Source organism: Frieseomelitta varia, unplaced genomic scaffold (assembly GCF_011392965.1).
Source record: "Frieseomelitta varia isolate USP_RPSP 00005682 unplaced genomic scaffold, Fvar_1.2 scaffold_1019, whole genome shotgun sequence".
Taxonomy (NCBI): domain Eukaryota; kingdom Metazoa; phylum Arthropoda; class Insecta; order Hymenoptera; family Apidae; genus Frieseomelitta; species Frieseomelitta varia.
The window spans coordinates 125,343-149,512 of record NW_025108661.1 but is presented as its reverse complement, the minus strand read 5'-3'; the positions used below and the strand labels follow the sequence as shown (position 1 = coordinate 149,512).

The window sequence follows — 24,170 nt, the reverse complement described above, 5'->3', positions numbered from 1 at the left end:
ACAGAGTGATCAATCAAAAAATAGTGGAAAATCGTTGCAAAGTGAATATAACGTAATAGTCCATCGAAAATAGAAAAAAGTGAAAATATGATATTATCGGTGGTGTGATGAATAATCGGATACTCTATTAGATTGTGGAAAGAACAATGAAAAAATAGGTCGAGTTCAGCTCGATCTAGACTCTCGAGTAGCTGTAAGGTCTCTTTACAAATGAACCAGTTAGCCGTTCGTTCGCCTTTCATTGTCGCTTTCACCGGTTAGCGACTAGCTTGACTTAGAGTCGAGGCTACCGTGAAAAGCAATCTTCGTTCTTTCAAGTACTCTTCCTTTAACGAGAACAAAGGGCGCGAACGCGAAAAAGGGGTCCAAGTGCACGTGCTGTCTACTGTTGAAAGCTCCAGAAAACCATCTGGAACGCAGGCGCGAAGCAACAAGTATTTTCGAGTCTTCAAGAAAACAAACTAGTCTCGAATGAAAAAACTTCATTCTGGAGTGTCATTGACAGTAATTGATAATTAAATGAAATTAAATGAAATCAAACGAATTTAAACATATACATATATATATCACATTTGCTTATGAAAGACTCTTATTATTCTGGAGCAATCAGTGATGAAATAAAATTATTTATAACACGAAAGTGTATTATGATCGAACGATTGTTTAATTAATGTCCAACAAATCCGCAAGATTTTCCTCAGATTAAAAGATTTGCAAGAAAATCTACAGTCACAGAGCGAAATAATGAGAAGCCTAATGATGATCTGAATCAAACGATTATTATCAGATTAAAAATCTACAGGACTTACAGAAATCTTGCAATCACAAAACAAAATGATGAAATATGTCAACGAACAAACGATCATCATCTGTCTAATTAACATCGGTGGAATCATTTTATCGATCTGTTTGATAAAAAAAATTAGAAATCAAATTTGCAACGACAGAATGAAATTACAAGTGTCGATGGCCACGATTGGCTGCCACCACCGCGACATATATATTTTTTTTATCGCGTACATTCAGATAGTTGGTACGGAATGGCGGTGGGGAGGGGCGTGAGTTAGAAAGCCCTAAGTGCCTTTCAGAAGCTGCAGCCGGTAAAGTCGTTGCTCAGTGAACTCGGAGCGGTCGTCGATCGAGGTACGGCTCGTCACTGTGCTGTATATACGCGGCCGTTTCATTCAACAGGAGAATTCCGGTTTCGAGGCCTCGTTTCTATTCGACGCGATCGATTTCTACCGAAAGGATCTCCCTACGAGGCACTGTTATTCGCGAACTAGCCCAGCGTGTCTCGAAAACGCATATTTGTTTACTCGCGACGATACGTTTAAAAGTTAGAATTCCCCGGCCTTGTAAGTATGCTTTCTCTTTTAAAAATAGTTGTGTGTAATTTCGCGATTAAACGATCGACGAGCGGTACTGAACGGTCGAACAGGAAACTCTCGGAAAGTGATTCATTTCTTATTGTGTATGTAATCTTTGATACCAAATTCGGAGGCAATTTTAAAATATCAGCGACTGATTTCTAATCGCGGTAAACTTTCAATATCAACTAGAAAAAATTCTTTAATAAAATACAGTATTCTAGACTGATTTCTCTTCCATATAAGTTTCGATATATAAATTGTGAAAAATAAAATAAAATGTAAATTTGTTTCTATTACACAGTGTCAGTCATCAAACGTGTAAAAAAACTTGTTAGGAAATACATTCTCATTAGAATAGTTTGAGATGTATAAAATCAAGGAGCAAATCAGGCATAGTAAATCAAACGATAAACAACGCGAATGTCTCCGCCTGATTGAAATTCGCGAAGGTTATGGAAAGCAGGTCATAAGCTCGTGCAGTAACCAAACAGACTTAATCGTTTCATACGAACTGTGTTAATAAAATTGTTGCACTGTCATATCAGTAAACGCAGTCGTTCGTTTAAATATTAAAGTCGTGAAAATTACACGATGTGCGCATAAAATGAAGGCAAACTTACGAACGACAGGTGAAGGATTGCGCAACACTTTCTAAGTTTCATTTGCAGGCGCGTGCGAGTGGCATCAACTATAATTTAACAAAAATTTTCTTTATTTTAACGAGCTCTTATCAAGTCTACATTTGTACATGAATCAATAATCTTTTGTTGCGCAAATGAGAATGACAAAGAAAAGAAAGTGGTGCATTATAAGTAGTAATGGGGATCTGAGACATTTCGAATCGGCTTGAACCTGTATTTCTTTCTGTGAAAAATTCAAATCACTTCGAACATGATTCGAAGTTCTGAAATTCTTGAAAATCCTGATAGATTTTAAGTTTCGAAAGTCTTGCAAGTTGCGACAGAGTTTGATAACGTGCTGAGCATTCAGTATCTTAGAAACTAATACGAAATTGTGAAATATAAAATTATCAGATTAAACAGAATCCAGAAAATTCGAGTTATCGAATATTCGTCAGTAGGCTACGGATTATTAAATTTCTTTTAAATATATAAAAGTCACAGTCCATTTATTACATACAATCAAGATTTTTAAAAACTTTTAGAAACTTTCAAGACTTTATCAAACGTTCAAGAATTTTAATTTTCGAATCATATTCAAAGTGAGTCGAACTTTTCTCTATATATACATATTCGAATCATTTCAAATTCTATCACTACTTATAGATCTCTCGAAATTGGCGCGTTAATCGTGAGTCACGTGACAAGCAATAGATTAATATTGAGTATCCATCATGTCGATTGCGTTCAATAGAAATCGTGAAAGGTCTCTCGACTTTTTGCAGAATAAAAACTAAACCCATAAATAAAATTTCAATGAAATATTATAGTATTAATTAATATAGTATACGAAAGATCAAGAATGTTGAAATGCCCGATATGTGCGTGGAATTATTAAACGTTCGATTTGTGGAACATGTGCTATTACGAAAGGAAACTCTGAAAATGTGCAGCCATATTTATAAGCAAGCACGAAGCTGCTGAAGCCATTCATTTAAAGGAAATGTTGGATGGATAATGGACATGGTTAGAGAAAAGCCAAGACGTCGAAGTGTGAGCGAACTGCTCGATTGGAGATGCGTTGTTAGGAATAAAGGGGATGTCAATACCGACGACACGTGCATGAACGTGCCCTTCCTCGAGGACTATGACAAGGACCCAGAAATGCGTCGCCGGAAACGTTCCGGTACTTGGCCGTGAGTAGTTGTTTTTACAACCCTTTAAAAGAATGGAAATGGAAAAAATATAATTTCTTCTTGGACTTATAAAAATTCACGAAAAATGAAATGATTGTAAATAAATAATTTTATCTGACAAATTACTTTTAGCGAGACATTTAAAATATGAGGCTTATTTTTAGATTAAATTTTGAATAATTGTGATTAAGTAATGATAATTGATTTATATGAAGCATAAATTTGGAAATCATTGTGTTTCGTTCACGGAAATCCGGTATGGTCTAGTGGCTAGGATACCTGGCTCTCACCCAGGAGGCTCGGGTTCGATTCCCGGTACCGGAAACTTATTTTTTGCCTTGGTTATTTAATATGTTTTATGTAAGAAACGAAGAATTAAAAAAACATAGAAAGTTGAACTAATATATATATATATATATATATATATATATATATATATAGAATAATGTTACGATTACGTATCATCGATAACATAATATCACGATTACGTGTACAATGCAGACAAAAAGTAAGTCAAACGGTATAGCTCGGCTAACACGAATCCAGTACACAGCTGTTCAATTTCGTAATTAAACGGGAATCGCGCGTAATCCGATTCCAATTCGTGCGAAACTTGAGCGAAGTCGCTTGCTCAATGTTATTATTCAAGGAATATTGACATATAGGCAGACTGACAATTTGTCTGATACATCGAATAAACCATACATTTTATTCCACAATTTTCTACGATAATCTTCCATGATTATATCAAAAATAATCATTGTTCACCTCTGACTTTTTCTAGGAAAACTTCGTTGTAATGCACATATTACGCGTGTCTGTGATTTTTGTCTCTACATTCCAAGGTCTCTGTTTCATTCCAAGTTTGTTTTTTCAAAAGCATTGTTATCCAAGTACTTTTTGTTACACGTTCCTCAATTTTTATAATTAATACGTTGAGAATGACATAATGCGAAAAACTTACGTAAATGCCTTATCAAATAACAACTTACATATTGCTCAGTCAAGACTTTGACAACGAAATATATGTTGAAATGAAATGACATATTACAGAACTCCATAAAGGAAAGGTGAATTTACCCGAACACCATATTTACAAAAAAAAAATTTTATTACAGTATCTCTTAAATACTCCAATTTCTTCGGATTCGTCAATCTCTTTAAATTGATATATTTCAAGGATAGCTCACAATTTGCGAATTTTTACGCACAACAGGAGAAAACGAATTTTTCTTCACGATCGCAAATAGAAAATGTAATATGCCAAGTAGCCTAACACGTGTCGAATAGAAATCACAAATATACCTACAGCAATTACGTAATACCACGGATAACTTTTTTAAAAAGTGAAATTCATGGAACAAACACCACGTGACAGGGTCAAACTGATGCAAATCGCCCGAAGAGGAATCGGAAATGGAACGTCATGTTGACGACGAAGTTGATCCGACGAATTAATAATTTCAGTTTAGTACTTCAGTCAACTGTCTGCTCCGTTTTTGCCAACTTCACTCTTTGTCGTTCGAATGCTCGACGTTGCGCAAAGGAAGTTAAATAAAATCACCAGAAAGTAAACGTATATATCCGGCACACGAATGGAATTGATTGGTCCGCGGTGTTAGAGCATGCGTGTCGCGCGTCAGGCGTCGCGACGTCAGCGTCGACCCGCCCGTGGCATTAATCAGCCCATTTTTCCATTTGTTTAATAACGAAACGTGTCCGAACCGATTGAAATATCGCTTGCTACGCGCGATCTAGAGACGTACGACGAAACAGCGCGTCTGTTTCGTTGATCTGTGGACATGGACGAAGCTGAACTAAGGTAGGACTAGAGGTAGGTGTTGGTTAACCTCCAAAAACCCCGGTGTGGTTTGTAGCAAATTTGCCGCTAAGGTCTGCGTTCGCTTTCATACCGCGTGTAGTGCTTATAGTCATTGAAGTAATAATTCGTAATGAACGTCAGGAAAATGCGTGTTTCCTTGTGTGTTGTTTAAGATTACATGATTGTACTACAAAAAGAAGATATTCAAAGGGAGAAGATGTCCTTTCCTTGATAGGATTTTCGAAATTAATCGATTTGGAAACGAGGGAAAACGAGACCAAATTGTTTTTTAATTATTATAGGTCGTCAGTTCTTTCAATCGGTGAAAATTTAATATTTCAAAATATCATCACGAGACTTGCTATTTTGCTAGTGAAAATGACTGTCGTTACATTGAAATAATAATAATATTTATTGAATTATTATCACAATGTAACAGAAAAATTAAAACCATTGTAAGCAAAATTTTTTTTTTCATTGTACGATAATCTTATATTTTCAATAGCATAAATATTAGTAGTAATTAATTTATAATTGATAAATATGTGATAGTTCTGTGAAGTTATGTTAGATTATAAATAAATAATATGTACATATTTGGTGTAAGTATCGTATGTGACTCTTGAATCGTGTACTATGTTTTTTTATGAAGTTCTAAGGCTGAAGATAATTGAACTGAAGCATAATTTGAAATTGCGTTATATTCGAGACTTCAGTCCAGAATTTTAATTTCGCCGCGTTTTAAACTAGGTACAAATGACACATTGGAAAAATGGCACATTGTCATTTGGCTCCCTTTTCTTGTCGAAAATTGTTCATTTACATTGGTTCTACTATTTTTATATCATCTCCCGAAGTTAATGAAGACTTCATTGTATCACTCTGTGTAACTGAAGTATCGTCTATTTCTTCATAAGACTTGTTGCTCGTGTATTCTTGTCGTCACTTACAATGGTGGTTATTGTATCTAATCCAGAATTTAAAAAGGATGCAAATTTCGTGTGATGACGCGTTCTCGTGCACGACATCAAACGACTTCTTACGTCGTTTACATAACAGATACTTGTGATGCAAGTTGAACGATTCGATAAGAGAGATAATTGTTGCAAAACTTGCGAGCATGCAATCTTGTCGTAATTCTAGCCTTGTGAAATCGTAAAAAATCATGAGAGATCTAGATCGTTACTTGTTATTTATGATAAATAAATGTATCTGTGACTAAGAATAGAATTGTAATGACTCGAGCGTATTTTATAAAACGTTCCTCGTACTCGAGTATTTTTGCGTTTTTAAAAGAACGAAGCCAATCTTTTTAAACGACAAAACACTAGGATTTGTTAATATTCAGAGTTCAACAAAGTTTTGAAAGGATCGTTCTAAAGAGAAAATTACAATCTTCAAAATCATAATGAATCCAAATTCTTGTTGAATTCTTAGAAATGTTTGAATGTTTTACAATTTTCGAGAGTAACAGCACTATCCTAAGTTCTTTACGTTTGAAACGTAATCAAGTGGATATTGTACTGTTATATAATTTTCTCTTACAAAGTTATATCATTATATATATATATATATATATATATATATATATATAATGTCGTTCAAAATATAATTCTCCGTTACGCTCTTCGCTGTATTCGTCAATGATCCTATTTATCCTATTTTAATCATTCGAAGATATTTGCAAAAAATAGAAAACACGGTCATCGATGATTACCGTGGCAGTCAAATGTGTTGAGAGTATACACATTGTTTCGCACAGAGGTCAGGGTACCTGTTCGAAACGGCACTCGGTGGGAGTAATTCTTTTTTTTTTTTTTTTTTTATATTGCTTCTTTCTTTCTCGCCAACGAGAACGCGTTCACCTTTCGCCAAGGTAAATTCCATTTTACGCGGTGCCTGTACACTGAGATGGGCCCTATGAGAGATCCCGTAGGCTACGCACGCCGATGGCGCCCCTGTTTACAACCGTCGCGGTTGGAATTTCAGATATTCACGCTCGATGCAATCGATTACCGAACCGGACGTAGCCACGAGCCACGATCGTTTTCTCCTTTAACAGATCGGCCGGAGAGAGCGCCGACAACGACGTTGGGAAAGAAAATCGATCATGGTGTTTTGCAAGCTTTCCGTGTACGGCAATCTGGGCCAAGCCACGATTAGGGATACGTGACCGTCAGAGTGACAAACAAAAGGGCCTTCTAGTAGATGTACTCGTTTCTTTCTTTTTTCTCTTTTTCGTGAAGATTCTCTCTCTCTCTCTCTCTCTCTTTCTCTGTTGTCTCTGTCTGTCTATCCTCGGATTTCTCAATCAATCGAGAGAAAGTTGCGTGTCGGATAGTTGGACCAAGTGAAATCAAGAAGAAAAAGTTACCTAATGATTTCCGAGAGATCTTCGTAGTAATTCGTGAAGCTCGCCTCCTTTCTTGCGGTGATTCATGTTCTAATGATCAGTAGATCTATCAGTCGATCACAGGCTCACGAAAGTATTCAAACTACAGAACTTTCATACGTATATACGTACGTGTATTTTTATATCCGTTACATAAAACATTTTGAAATTTTATCAACATGCTGCTGAGACGTGATCGTCATGACCATATCGATAAAATTTCAAATCACTCTGAATACCAAATGTTCATTGTAAACATACGTTTATTACTAATTCAGTACAGCATGAATATACATTATTGACACAAATTACAGCTGTTGAAATAATTTTGTGATTTGTGAATTTTTATATATACATATATAGGACCTGACCGATATAGTCATGACAGTTGTGCCTCGTTAACGAAATGTCAAAATGTTTTATATAATAACGCGCAGCATGTTCATAAAAAGTTGCTGCACACATGCGAATACTTTCGTGAGCAACTGTACGCACTGCTGCACGGAACGAACCGGTACAATTAAAGATTCGTTGCTGGATAAGATAATGTAATATGACATAATCGGATGTACGTTACGTAACGTTGATGTTAGTGTCGACAAGAACCGTGAAGTTTACGGTATACCGACAGTCCCGTGGAAAGAATCCCATAATTGTTGGCTACCTCCTGTCTGATCGTCATTCTGCGTGCATCCACCTTGCGATCCGCTCCTTTCTAAAAAGTTGCTGCCTCTCGGGGAGGTGTTCCGCTGATATACAATAGTTCGTGACTAATACACCTTTCCCCCTCGTTTGAAACAATGACAGTGATGTGAAAAGATTCGATTGTGCTTGTGCGGAACACACACACACACACACACACACACACACACACACATGTGCACAGTGAGTTTCTTCGAGAGCCTTCGATAAAAATCGAGGAACAGACGCCGATTCTATGCGGCGTGGAATCGTTGGCGTGCATCAATAGAGAAGATTGAGATAAATAATGCATAAACGAAGTTCACTGAACGTTCGGCGTTCTATGAAGCAGAATTCACCGTGTCGAGTTCAAGGTCAATAAATCGACGCTTCGAGATCTCTCGTCATCATCGAGGAAGAAAACGCGAACTTTTAAACGCCGTTTAAGATCGTCTAACAAATTCATTCGCGCGGTTTACAGTGTTGGTGGCGTAGATAACGAGCGAATAAAGAGGAAACGATATGACTAGACTATGGATTTTTTTGCATTCTGTAGGAAATTTAAAAGTTCTTGAATGCACAGAATACATGCAATCTAGAAAAATGTATAAAATATCTACAATATTTGACCGCGTTCGTCTCCTAAAAAATTAATTAATTCTACAAAATGAAAAACAAAGAAGTTAATAAAACAGATATACTTTTCTAAATATGAGATATTTTTATCTACTGATTTTTCTTGATGCTCTAATAGATATTTTTAATGGATATATTCCTTTCTAGAATTCCTCTTAAAGAAGGAACTTACATTCCTGCGCAGAGTGTATTATTACGGACGTAATTTTTATCTAACGACGCAGAATATTCTTGGAATAATCACATTAACTCGATATCTAATTATTAAAGAAATTTGTTTCAAACGTAAAAAGTTGAGTGAATGGTTTGGTGCTAGAATTTAAAAAAGAAAAAAATTGGAGTTGATCCCTTTCGTATATAATAACTTGGTTGCTATTCTTTCTGTTGCGTTTTTCAAAACACGAAATTCTCCACAGTCTAGAAGTAACGAACGATGCTCGACGTAAATCTTGAATTTATAAGAAAATCACGTGCCCTTGAGAGTGAATCTTACTATTCCTTAGTAGCTAGCACGTTCGAAGAACATCGTTAACTTCGCATTAACCGACCTTCGGATTTTAATGATTGCATAGTTCCACAAAACAAAGGAGATTTTGCAACGTTTCAACAATCGTTGTCTCTGCAAACGAACAATATCTCGAGAGTATGGCCGAGTTTTTGCTCAGGTTTTTCGTTTCAACTCTGTCGCCAGAGAAAAATTGCTGCTATCAGTGGTTAGTCGAGCCGTATCAAATGATATACGCCTGTATATCTATTCCATCGAGTAGTATAACCGTTGCACGCCAGCTGTGTGTTTATGGCGAAACGATTAATAGAGTGGAACATTTTTTTAATTTATGTGAACGTTTGTATCCAATAGATTTTCAATAAAGTTACACACAGTGTCTATCACGAAAATATTCGAACACTTGCAATAGCAGAAATTCTGTGCGTGTTATATAAAAATATTTTGAAATTTTATCAACACCGTAGTGAAAGACGATCACTGTGATTACAATGATAATAGTTGAAGTTAATCCGATAATGTACATAGACGCGATATCGCGAACTATATTATACAAGGTGATTCTTGTAAAATATAAAGTGACCGATTGCGTTTTCCTCAAAGTGAAAAGATCTTTGAAGGAAAGATTCTGTTTCAGGAGGGAAATAATTTAGCATATACGACGGCGTTGTAAGTGATCTCAACTCGATTTTTTCTAAATCGATTTGTATTTGTATTTGAATGTATTTTTTTCCTTTGTACTCCGATAATGTGTTTGGTGTGACGAGTTTATCGACCACGACGCATGTTCATCAAAGGTTACTTTGGGTTGAAAACTTTAAATCTCGGGAAAATAATGCGTTATTGTATCAAAAACGCTCAAAATTTCACTTGTGTCTTCAAAGATTAATCCTGTGGAAGAAATTATCTGCAGTTATCATAATATAAAATTTCAGCTAAAGGTGGCATCCACAGCTATTGGCATAATCTGTCGATTTTAATATTTTAACAGAATTGATCATATTAAAAAATTAAAGCCCAATATTTATACATTCGTGAGGAGCTTATTAGAGACTGGAGCATTTGATATAACCATTTTTCACTGGAATGTGAGTTAAAGTAAGTTTTTGATCCCGAGTGATCTAGATAACCTTGAACGAACATGTGCCATGGTCAGCAAACTAATTATACAAAATTCAGTTCAGAAAAATTGAGACTAAGTGTTTCCATTTATAATTTAGGTGCCCATTTTTCTAAAAAAATAGAATATCTTTGGTTCGAAAAATTTTTTCTCATCTCTTTTCAATTTGGAAAAAATTGAATCGGTCACTTTATAAGAATCACCCTGAGTTTGATAAAAAATTAATGTACAGCATGCATTGCTATGTTAAGCATATACAATAATAGATGTTAAAGATATTAAGAAATATTAATATAATGAATATACATTTTCAAACTTTTATATTAATATAAACTTTTTTCAAACTTGACTAATATAATTATGATTAGACAGCAAATTTTTGTACAAATTCAAACTATTACTGTCGCTAACTTAAGAAAATAAAATCCTAGAGTAGAACGTTATTTAATTATGAAAAACGCTGTACTTTGAATGCACGTATTTTCTTACACTACTTGCACTTCCGTTCAAACTTTCCATGATTAAAAATCTGCAGTCTAACTGTGACACGTGAATCTCTACAGTGAATACTACAGTGTTAATAAATTTGCAAATACTTTATGTAATATACACAGAATTATTTTATATTCACAAGAAGTTCCTATAAGCGATCGAATACTTTCGTGAAATTACTGCATAAGTACATATGTTGAAAATAACAAGTAAAATCGAAGATGAAGTAAATGTTGATATTTATGCAAGATTCGGTGGAAGAGTTGAATTTATCACAGAATTGAGCCATTTCACAGGAAGTCGTGAAAAATGACGGACCAAGTCTCACCTTTGCTGGACATTCAGTGCAATGGCCACCTCGATATCAATAACGATATGCATAATCGTTTTCAAAATGGATCTTCGACAAAAAATATTCCACGAAACAGAGTGCTCAGGTAGAAACTGTTCTTTCCTCGAAGAATCAACAAATATTATGTCTGAGGAATATGTTCACGAAAACCTATGTAAATTTGTTTTAAAAGAGCTGACTTCATTAATAATTCTCATGAGTCATTACATCAAGCGATGACCGTGCTGTTTGTTTATTATGTAGATGCATTAATATCTGGTCGACGAGACTGCATTTAAATATTACAGAAAAAAAGTTCCACGTGTATAGTTGTCAATTTCTAATAACAAGCTGGTTATTGTTACCGATCACTATTAGAGAGATTATAAAATAGAAACTACAATTAAAATATGAAATATGATGTAATTGTAAGTAAGACGGAATGTATTAAGAAAAATTTTTTTTAAGAAGAGAAAAACTTATTCAGATTTACTACGTATTTAATTAGATTCTAATAGTAATTTACAATAATTTATTTCAAATTTCATTTTAATTATTTAAGATTTTATTAATTCTGTTTTCTAAACAGAAATTTAAAATATCTGATCGAAACTCTAGTAAAATTTTAATTTCAATTCGTTTTTCCTTTTCTTCTTGAATTCTAAATCACTATGGCCTGTAGCGTCTACTAATGTCAATTAAGAGTCAAGGAAAATCAAAAGTCCTTTTTAACGATATTATACGACGATTTCAATGTATTTACCTATGATTGGCTGATCGTCATTTTTATTATTTTTTTATTGTCGTATTTTATCAGATTCTTAGATTTGAATAAAGTGTGCTATAATATTGTTGCTATTATTCATGCAAATGAAAGTTTGTTTCCACGAATTATTCCATTGAATTATTTGGTTTCAAGATATTGACGTTCTAAAATCTTGACGTACCGACAGAATCTTGATGATCATGTTTAGTAAAAAAATTTCACAGCTGTTATTCTTCCTGAAATGATCGTAAAACTACTCATTTACAATTCTTATTACGGAAATGTAGATCAGCAAGATTAGATTATTTTATAATTGACGTGCATAAGAGTCGTCAATGAGTGAATATTTATTTATTTAACCGATTTTGTTTTGTTCGCAGGAGAACGAGAAGTCTGAACGCACCTAGTCCCATACAACAATTTGGACCATGCGGGCGCATCATGAAGAATTCCTCAATGGTCATGTGAGTATATAAATTTCGAAAATATTTATTAGTTTCCACTTCATAAGTAACATAAACGTACACTCTGAAAAGTTTGGATCAAATATTTATTCGTATATTTCTCTCTGAATTACGTCGATCGATTGATTTTCGATTGTAATTAATTATAATTAATTAAAATTTCTACTTTTAAATAGCATACGAGTAAAACATTTAATTAAACAGTCATTATTTCTTTTGAAAGTGTAACACGCTTCAAATTTTTAAACAGAATGTAGAAACCCTAATGTCTCGTCATTTAATCTCTAATGTTTAATGAAATTCAATAAAATGATGAAAAAGACTCGTACAGAATATTTAAAATTTTAAAGGATACGTTTAAGACTATTGCGAATCTAGTCATGAGAAAGAATCATTAACATTTCATTTTCATTTTCATTTCATTAACATTTTCAGAGACGTTTGAATTTTTACAACTTTTGAGGATAAAAGTTTCCTTACCTTCCCATCTGTTACATAACGTAAAAACATCTTTGAAGAAAATGAAGAACTGTCAAAGCAGAAGCTTTACTCTTCAAAATAAGACCAATGGATTGTTACATAATTTTTTTTTCACGAAGTTATAACAGTCTAAGGTATCGACGAAGTTATAACAGTCTAAAGTATCGACTGTAACTTTGAAAAGTAAAAATTCTGTCGTATATTTTATAACACTTGTATATCTACACATTTCGAAAATATTAGGCAACTTCATAAGCAATACAATCATATAACAATACACTCATACTCGAAAGATCGAAGTATTCTTTACGTTAAATAAAACAAATTTCTTCGTACATTTTTCTGAGAAATATATTATAATTATACTTGTATATATTATAATTATACTACTAACTTTGATTTTTAAATATAATTGCATTAAGATTTCAGTATAACGTTACGAATAAAGTGTTCAATTGCTCGAAGTAATCATTACTTGTTTTAAAATGTTAACACGTTCCAAATTTTTGAACAAATTGTGTAATTTTAAAGCAGAAAAATCGTGTTAAATCCCAATCAATCGAGATTACGCTTCCACGTCCTTTTTGCAAAGAATGGGAAAGTCTGCGAAAGACATGAAAATGTTAGCAAATCGGCAACATCGCAATTTTTCCCGCACTTGTGAAGTAGTTTGGTCGCTACTGCCAAGGACCTTCTACCTCCCGCTTTTATGATTTAGTGAATTGCTATTGAGGAATTCTAAAGTCCCCTATAGACGTTGAAACATGCTGATTTATGTTCATCGGTGCTTACGCTCATTTCATGTGCAATTATCAGTATTAATATACAAAATAATACACCAAAATCTTCACAAAAACGATTTTCTTCATAATTCTGTCATAAACGCACCACCCTTATTAGCGTAACAATATTAGCAATATTATGCTACTTCTGTTTTGTCCCGAATCCTTGCAGTTTAATAGATATTTGCAACTTTGAATGAATCTTAACCTGGGATTATACCCACGTTGAGGGTCTAGTGCAGGTACATCCCGGCACTAGACCCCGACGTGGATAATCCCGGGTTAAGTAAACAATGTATTTAACTATTCTAGACGAGATCGAGGAATGTTTGCGAGTCGAATGCCGAATTTATAGCCTGTCGAAAAATGTCTTTTGAATTTCTTTTATGTACCCTTATTTTGAAAATCTTTCTAAGAATCTATATTCGAAATGAAAATGCGTGACAAATAGTATTGAAGAACCATATCGTAAAGGTCTCGGGACACCATTATCCATTTTTATTGAAAGTCGAGGAAACTCTGAAAATTGGAGGCTCTGACTATGGACAAAAGAAATGAAATATTATACACAAGTACGGAAATATTCAACACAAAAGTAGCAGAAACGGGGTATAAACTAAACTTACAATTAAGCAGGTTTTCCAAGTTTCAACAGCTTTCATTCTAACTAAGTACTAGCAGTTGAAATTCTCGAAATTCTTCTCTTGAAAAGTTCTAAAAGATTTTAATTCCACATGTTCTATCGGCGCTTTGGACAATTACTCGTCAATTAAATAAAGAATTTTCAATTACACTCTTTTACGCTATCCAACATTGAACACTGACGCGACGAAACAGAAATTCCTTGCCTCGCTAATTCTAATCTAATCACTGACGATAAATTATTCTTTGAATCACTAAATGAATTACCAAATAATTTTCCTAATTCTCAGTGGAGAACCAATTATCTTTCGATTTTTTTAATCTTAAAAATTTGAAATGCAAAGTAAAAGGCGATCGTTTATGAAATCACTCGAATATTAATCGAAAGTTTAAAAAATCACGTGAAGTTTTTTTTTTTTTCTTTTGTTTCGGTTAATTGGACGATAAGCCTACAAAGCAAAGGAGAGCGTGTCGAGTAAAAACTGCGCTGCACGCGAGTATCTCGACCCAATTATCCGTGACAATGACTTCTTAAGCGAATCTAAACGCTGTTTTGCCAGCGTGAATTAGAAAGCGGTTCTATAAGCTCGTGGAAACATTGTCGACGGACAAGTTGAAAATCAGATGGACATATCCAGATCTGTTCGTGTAACGTTGTGTTTATCCGTTGTGTTAATAATGCTGTTAATATTGCGTCGCGAAATCCAGTAACAAATGTTCTCGTTCGATCGCAAATGTATTTTGTGCACATAAAGTGACGATACAATTCGTAGAGTTTCATTAATCGTAATTGAGCACTTCGAAATATGCATTGAAATGATTACTCAGCAGATACGATTGAACGTGTGTACAAGAAAAAAAAAAGATTCTCCTTAGCGATTATGCGTGCGTAAATCGATGATAGTTGCATATTTAAAAACGAATTATGTATGTGCATAATGTTCAAAAATAGTTGCTTGACCATTGAAACGATTCTAAGTTTCATTCGCACGTGCAAATATTGCATCAAGAATCGACGTAACAAAATTTTCCAACTAAGTTTTTGTAAATTAATAAATATTAATAAATTTATACATTTATAAAATAAATAAAATAAATTCTTGATAATATTTGTTTGTACTATGAAGAGCATGAAGAATTGTCGACAATGCGGATTTTATGCATTTTACAATTTTTATGAAGAACTGACTAAAATAAATAATAGAACTTAATAAAATAATAAAAAAATTAACTTAAAGAAAATTCGTTTTATATATATGTTACAATATATTCTATTTTGAATATTTTATATAAATATTATATATATATATATATATATATATATATATATATATAATATTACTTATATATATTATATATATATATATTTTATATAAGTATATTATAAGCATTGAGTATACTTTTGCCACTTCCAATTTTCCATAAATACATAAATAATGCAGTCATATCTTAGTAAAGAAATATGCAACGATTCATTTTGTTTCATTTTAAAGTGTAAAATCTCTACTTTAACAGTCCTAAGTTCGTCTTTTTCAAAGATGTTTTAAAAAATTTTCTTAAATTATGAAAATTCTAAAATGGTAAAAAAATTTCTTTCACGATTAGACCATGAAACCATGATCTTTGAAGATCATGGAAATTAAAATCTCTACTTCACAAGGACCAAAGAAAATTTGCTGTACGATATTTTTTTCATCTATTTTACTGAACTTTGAACATTGTAATTAGACGACAAGATTTCTTGAACACTCGAGGTTAATAAAAGATTTCTTAAATATTTAATTTATATAAATTTCATAAAATGGCGAGAAAAAAAAATGTGCAGCAAGTTCCAAGGTTGCAATTTTCAAAGGAACAGATCACAGATCTAGTCACGAAGAGTGTTATTCTATGTTTTTTAGTTTTAAAGAGATGGGTGTTATTCTGTTACTTAATTTTAAAGAGATGAGTGTTATTCTATGTTTTTTTAGTTTTAAAGAGATGAGAAAGGGTGTTACATAATACAACTTTGAATGAAAAGATAACAGTTCAATTAGCGACAATTTCTGCATCGAAAAGTGTTGCTCGTTTTTTGTTTAATCATGCATGCACTTTGCATTTAAATAAATACGATCGAAGTCCAGATATGTTAAACTTTCATGTCATAAATTTGAGATATTAGCTTGTTTCTGAAGTTAAAATTCTCCTGTGGTAGTGTAATTAAGTCAACAAGGGTGCAGTACCATCGCACGTGAATCAATTATTCGTGTCATTTTACGAATTATGCACATAAATATGCGTCACGATACAATCGCGTGTATACGAAAGCTCTCGTACGCTTGCGCGTCGTCCAATTGTTTACCGTTTAAAAGCGTAGCGCTCTGTACGGTTCTGCTTCAGTACGAGTGCGACTCTCAAACTGTTCACATCATGGTTGGGACGATCAGGTAGAGAACCAACTAATAAATTCCCTTGCTTTAACAACAAATTACCAAACGAAGAATTCACTTTGTCATCAGCTTCACTCGTGCACATCAAAGAATAGTTATCGGTTTTTTTTTATCGTGGTCAGTTTATCAGTGAAATTTTTCGACTCGTATCTAGTGTATTAATGATAATTAAAAGTTACACAGCTACAATTCAACGGAGAAAAACAAGCATGTTGAAAATGGAACTTTAACCCACGATACATATTTACGAATTATATATTTTCTGTTAGGCAATAACACGCGTGACTTTTCAAACAAATGTGGATTTTTGAAGTGATTTTTTTTAAATTACTTTCGGTCGTGCCAAAAATTTTGTCGAAATTTTCGAGTAAAATCTTCGGCAGTGCGTTGATAATTAAAACAGCGACGTTTTGATATAAAATACGCGCGTAATCGCACCTTGATCCTCGTAACCCTAATTCAATAATAAGTTTCGCGATCGATTGACTTGGTAATAAATCAAGGACGTTTGATATTAAATTAATATTAAAGACTTCAATTGATTGTTATCTTAATTTAAAACAAAGGCAATAATGTGTTCCCATAGACGTACGTATTGAGTACAAAAGTGCAGCCCATCTTTGAATATAGAAAATTCTTTCAGCCAATCGTTTCATCGATATCGATAATGCATCAGAATAAAATCCTGTAATAGAAATTTATTATTAGATATTTAAATATTTAGAAATTTCTCTAAAAATCTATTATTAGATATTTAGATTAGAATTTATTTTTAAATATTTAAATAGTTAGATTAGATATTTGGAACGAAAGAAATTTTAATTAATTACTTTAGTAATTCCATTTCATTATTTGATCTTTTTTTTTTTAGAGAAATTACTAAATATTTCATCGTTGTAATTGATGACACTTTGATTAACGAATTCGTTTATTTTATTCCAGGACCATTCAAGATCCAGCCTCACAGAGGTTAACGTGGTACAAGCCACCACTTACTGTTCTAGTCATCAAGAAGGTCCGCGATAATTCGGTTTTACCACCGTTTGTACAATTAGTCACATGGCTAATAGAAGTAAGTATTATTTTTAATTCATTCCACACATTTCTTATATAATTTACGCAAAAAACGATTCCACCTGTTCTTTTCTATCAAAGCAATCATTAGAGTCCAAGTCATTGTGATAAGACAAAACTGGCTTGGAAAAAGGAAACTATGTTGGAGTATGCGCATATATTATTTAAACGCTATTATACTTTCACTCGCGTAATCATAGTCAGACTAGCTTCCTCGGGAAGACACTGTACTTGGTCTATCGATTCGAATCACGTGATTCCACAGTTTTTTTTTTTTTTTATACAATTATCTATAACTAGCCCATACACACGACTGTGTAATATGTATAATTTCTTCAAGAAGCTATACGTTCTATTTACGATCTTCCTTTTACCTAACAGTCTTCTCTATCTTCTACAAGTTTGTAACTCAAAAAATTGATTGTCTGAATATTTTTGTAGGAAAAACGGATGGTAGTGTTCGTTGAGGCATCTGTCTTGGAAGATACAACCCTAGCCAGGGACCTCAGATTTCAGGAGGTTCGAGATAGACTACAAACTTTTAGAGATGGCACAGACGAACTACAGGTAATCATCTTTTATCATTGTAAAAGCCTTATTTTGGGCTCGTTAATTCTTAATAATTAACATACAGTGAATGTACATAATTTTGTCGATAATTAAATTCTCATACAATAAATTTTAAGAAATCGTTATAAAGAGGAGATTTTAATCTTCAAGATCGTGATGGATTTAGTTAAGAAACAAATTTTTCATATTTTCATAAAGATGAGTGAATTTACAAAATTTTCGAGAAAAGAAGTGTTTTCTTTTATTCCCTCCAAAATAATGTAAAAATATTTTTAAAAGAAATGTACTAGTAATGACTTTATGCTTCTAAGAGTTCAGGTAGATTATTGTATGATTTCTTCTCACAAAGTTAGAACAGCCTAAAATGTCGACAATTTTTCATCAAATGTTAGAATACTGTGTCGAATGAAAATATTGTCGACGTTTTAAACTATTTCGTGAAAAAAAAATCGTAGAACAATCTACCTTGTCTTATTTTAAAGTACGAATTCTCTTTCACAGTATTGAATTAGTTTCTTCTAAAGATGTTTTTGCATTATTTCAAAAGGAATAAGTAAAGGTACTTCTCCCGCAAATTCTGCAAAGTCAAACGTCTTTATGGACACTGACAACATATTTTTCACAACTAAAACCACCTTGAAGATTGAAGTCTCCCCTTGTTGTACGATTTTTCTTTCCATAAAGTTATAAAGAGTTTAAAATAAAGACAATTTTTTATTATATATTACACTACGTCTAATTTGTGTTATAAATATAGACATAAAATAGATATAGAAATTTCTATTACAGCTAATTTCTTTCAAAAATTTCTATAGATAGTCTCTGTTATTTAATTTCTACAAGAGAGAAATCTTTTTATAATAGATCATTTCTATTCTACTATATCATATTAAATTAATATATGTTTCTGTTCAAGGATCGCATAGACTTCATTGTCTGTTTGGGAGGCGATGGAACCCTTTTATATGCCAGTTTATTGTTCCAACAATCTGTACCACCAGTAATGGCGTTTCACCTTGGTTCCTTAGGGTTTCTCACGCCTTTTGAGTTTGACAATTTCCAAGAACAAGTAACAAATGTATTAGAAGGTAAGCATTGTAGAATTACTCGACGATGTTCTTCATAGCGATGGAAATAATCTTTGTCCTTCAATATTTCTCTGCCTTCCCCCTTTCTCGATAACACAAGAGATGATAATGTCTAACGAGAATAAGCAAGTCATTGCACATTTTGAAGTATTATTGTACGTCGCTAATGACTTTTTTACACGTACATTCGTTATGTATTGACCAGCAAAAACTAAAGGATTTCAAGAAATGCAATGATGAAAATAAACGTGCATCAATACTAGAACTACCGATGACTAAATTAGTAAATTTTCTGTTTGAAAAGCCAAAGTGCAAAAAATAAAAATAGAGAAACAGCATACGATAGAGCCTATATATATATAATGTTTATGAAAATTATGTAAAAGAATTATTTCGTATTTTTCACCATTGTGATAGTTCTGATGTTAATTGTTTTAATATGTAGCAGTAATTATTTTAATTAGAATGTGAATTTTTATGCAAAGTATATAAAGTATTCAGATTGTAGTACTTTCGATCACATTTAATACGTAAATGAATTTTCTATCAAGAATCTATTTTTTTATTAATTTATTATATTTCAAAAAACACAAATTTACAAAAAACTCGACAGTCTAGTTACAACACTTCGTATGTATCAATTCTCAGCTTAACATTGATTAGAGCCTTCATCTCTATCTCCGAAATCGAGAAAAAGTATACTGCATGAAAATCTGTCGATATGAGAAAGTTGCGTTCGAAACTTGTCGACGATGTGGTAAAAAGACGAGTTATAAATCTGACGAAAGTTTGCCTTGTCTTTAGGTCATGCGGCCTTGACCCTGAGGAGCAGACTGAGATGTATCATCATGAGGAAGGGAGAGGAGAACAAGGAGAAACAACCGACGAATTTGCTGGTACTGAACGAGGTCGTGGTGGATCGAGGTCCGTCTCCATATCTTTCGAATATCGACCTCTTCATCGATGGCAAACATGTGACCAGCGTGCAGGGTGACGGCCTGATCGTGAGCACGCCAACCGGGTCGACCGCATACGCTGTCGCGGCTGGAGCCAGCATGATTCATCCTTCAGTACCTGCGATCATGATCACGCCAATTTGCCCTCACTCTCTGTCCTTCAGACCAATTGTCGTGCCCGCCGGTGTCGAGCTGAAGGTATTTCCGAATTTTTTCCGCCGTCCTGCCAACGTGCCGGACACCTTTTATAGTCAGTACAAGTTTCGACGAGAGAAAGAGAAGAAAGAGAGACTCCGAAATTCATAATTGTGTAGTGGCGATCGTAGTGTAATTATCCGATTCTGGTACTGATCTTTGTTGGAGAAGATCATCTCTAAGAAACTTGTACCCATCACAGATTTGAAGTTTTTCAGTCAGTAGAGAATCTTTAGAATCGAGGAACTTTCAAACAATGATTCATAGAATCACAGACTGTAATTGTAGAGTTGGACAAAATGTTTGTAATTCTTCAGTTTTATTATATGTTAATCGTAAGAAAGTCAAGGCTTTCACAATCCAGTAGGGAAACTTTTAAACGACAACCAGTGATTGTTGTCTAATTTAGCAAACTAGCAAACTATAACTGTAAAATTATACAAAATCTTATTTGTAATTGTTCAATTCTATAAATCTATAAGAAAGTTATATAGATTTGAAGCTATTACAATATTATAGAATTCTTTAAATCTAGTCTTTGATTCTAAAAATTCACATTTATAGCATTAGTGTGATACAATATTTCCACGTGGGTCAGTAGAGAATCTTTATCATAGTGGTATCGGTATTTTCTAGTTCATGACATTGCCCCATAGAAGGAAACTTGGTCCCAGCGGATGTCATCCGCATTCCCAGACTATGCACTGTTTAGTTATCCTTTGAACAAATTTTCAAAGGTTGTTCTAATGTATACGTATCGTGGGAATTAATACCACCAATTAGATTTGCTAAGTTGAAATATAAATTCATCTTACTTTTAAACTCACAACAATATACAAAAGTTGATCATCATCTATAAGTATTTGACCACCTCGTGGAATTCTTTTAATAATAGTAACTGGTACTGACTATTGTTTAACTATTCTATCATCACTTACAATATCTATATAAATTTTCCAAAACAGAACAAACATTAGATATGTGCAACCATCACACGTACAAGTGCACAATTTTGTGCAAATTTCAAAGTACATTCTCATTTATTAAGAATTCAAGATTTTATAATTGCCAACAAGTGTTATGTACTCAGCATTTCCATCAATTTCGTATGGTACATCATCGTGCCGTAACAATATGTGTAAGAGATACACACAGTGACAAAAATTACAATACATTGAAAAGTTTTAGTTCAACTATATTACTCGTAAAATGAATATGGTCAAATACTTATAGACAATAGGAGAGGATAAATTTATATTACAACTCATTATACCGATAATAAAGAAGAATTCGTAAAAGATATCTTGTTCACTCCTTTCAAATTGACTTAACGTTCTTCTTTTCTTTTGCAGATCTCAGTTTCACCAGATAGTAGAAACACCTCTTGGGTGTCGTTCGATGGCAGAAACAGGCAGGAGCTCTTCCATGGCGATAGGTAAAGCTCAATCAATTTCTAACTGTGTCTGCAAATAATCATTAACAGCAACGATAGTAGCATAGCTTAAATTTCCTTCGATGGTCGTCAGGGACTGGTCCACCCTAAAATTCTTTTATTTTCATTGGCAGATTACAATTGTTCATTCATTTTCCAATTTTTCTCTTTCTTCTGAAATTTCATTTTTCGGTATCAATTCGTTTGAAGTTTCTTTCTCACTACGATTAATTGTTTCTATGATTTCCATGATATAATTTAGCTGGAATATGGGATTTTCATTATTGTAGAAACGAGACGTTAGCTGTATTGCAAGTTGCAGATACTCTTAATGATTCGTTTACTGCTGCTTGTCACTAGACTGGTTTTTATGCATTTGTGAAAAGTTTCAAAAGTGCGAATAGAATATGCGAGAATATACAACAAATAGAAAATTTTATTGTTTAGTTTCTGTTTCATTTTCCTGTATAATTTTTTCTACGCAGTTATAATAATTTTTCATCGTTATTGACTCAATTATTCTTCGCTATGCGTTTACGTTACAAAAATGCATAAAAATTCTAGTTATCACGTTTTTATATAATGTATCTCTTTTTTACACGGTTTTATCATTTTCAGTCTAAGAGTAACCACGTCCATCTATCCAGTGCCCAGTATTTGCGCTGTCGATCAAATAACAGACTGGTTCGACTCACTGGCAGAATGCCTGCATTGGAATGTCCGTAAGAAGCAGAAACACCTGGATGAACTAAGTGATTTAACTCATTCATCCAGCAACGATACCTTGGACTCCCTGGATCGTGATAGTTAGGCAAGAAGGAAGAATTGCAATAGACACAAATGTTTCTAGATCAGGTTTTGAAGTATCATCATATTCAATGTTTTTATTCGTAAGATCTGATCTCGAAATATTTCAATGACTCAATGTGCGATTCACAAAAGGGACAAGCCTAATCTGTGTTCGTTTGGTCGTAAGGATAGAAGAGAATAAACTCGTCTAATAAGTCGTTGACAGAACTGAAAAATCATACGTATCCTCTGAACACCGTCAGCGATATGATACAGCGAAACTAGAAATTCTCGAAAGAACCTAATAGTATTTCAATACGTGCTCAAGAATAGTCGAGTAGCCGTGTTGCAGAAATTATGAATTTTTTAAGTTGAGAAAGATCGTAAGGAGTTTGCGTGTAATCAGTGAATCAGAGAATGTTTCCTACGTTTTCCAATGCATAATTCTACACTACAGAATGATGTTTCACTCTGATTCATTCTTCAAAATGGATCTTTATTCCTGTCATTTCTTTTTTTTTTTCTTTTTTTTTTTTTTTTCTTTCTTTTCATTGGGTTTTGTTAGAGATGCGAGAAATACTGATGAGGAGACATTGTTTAAAGACAACTAACATCTATGCAATTGAGTTGTTGCATAGGAGAAGCAGAATGAATTACTAATGTTTCTTATGAATGCGCAACACAAAGAAAGAAAAGTGAATTATGAAAAAGATACTTTGCATCATGCACTCATATTTATTTATTATTCGCTCCTACTCTAATTGATAAGTTATGTGAATTCATATTGTCAGATTCCATTGATTGCAACATACAGAGCACACAGAATGGAAATGAACTAAACGAAAAGTTGTCGATAATCTTTTTTGTTTTGCTTTCTGACAACGAATACAATCTAGTTAAGGATTATTGTTTTGTAAATGTTGAATGTACTTTTCTTATAAATGAACATTTTTAATAAAGAAGCATTTTTGTACAGAATATGAAGACCATGTTAATTATAACTGATACAATAACCAAAAATGCTTGTTTAAAAATCATCAAACGTACAAATCCTAGAGAGACTTATTAATTTACTATGTCTGATAAGAAATGATAATACGCCACAATGTGAAATTGTATTGAAAGAAAAATTTACACTTAGGTAGAAGAGAAAATGGTGTGTGAATGGCAAGAGTAAATCAATAAAATAAAGTATTAAAAAGAAAGAAACTAAAACATTAACAGTCTAACAAATTAAAATATGATTTGTATATGATGTTAGAAAGTTCTGTTTCTTTCCTTTTAAAGAGGATACGAAACAGATAAAGAATACATTTAATTGTATGAAAAATAGGGATC

General features: G+C 33.2%; 1 protein-coding gene and 1 non-coding gene across 11 annotated transcripts in view; both read left to right on the top strand.

The window, feature by feature from the left end:
- LOC122538679 (NAD kinase-like) overlaps positions 1-23,812 on the top strand; it is a 33,705-nt gene extending 9,893 nt beyond the window's left edge. For 3 of the 10 annotated variants that reach the window (XM_043672992.1, XM_043672971.1, XM_043673003.1), the window contains 7 exons: positions 12,312-12,395; positions 17,671-17,800; positions 18,244-18,369; positions 19,289-19,460; positions 20,265-20,614; positions 21,964-22,046; positions 22,662-23,812. In XM_043672992.1, the coding sequence (XP_043528927.1) occupies positions 12,312-12,395; positions 17,671-17,800; positions 18,244-18,369; positions 19,289-19,460; positions 20,265-20,614; positions 21,964-22,046; positions 22,662-22,854 (1,138 nt within the window). In that variant the 3' untranslated portion in view covers positions 22,855-23,812. Of the gene's footprint in view, positions 1-1,114; positions 1,356-2,656; positions 3,187-4,858; positions 5,021-11,081; positions 11,272-12,311; positions 12,396-16,558; positions 16,726-17,380; positions 17,416-17,670; positions 17,801-18,243; positions 18,370-19,288; positions 19,461-20,264; positions 20,615-21,963; positions 22,047-22,661 lie in introns of those variants that run through there. The other 7 variants (XM_043672961.1, XM_043672956.1, XM_043673011.1 and 4 more) reach the window with 7 other exon arrangements.
- Trnae-cuc lies at positions 3,439-3,510 on the top strand. Its single transcript has one exon. It is a non-coding gene; the product is annotated as a tRNA-Glu (tRNA).
- Positions 23,813-24,170: the final 358 nt, after the last annotated feature.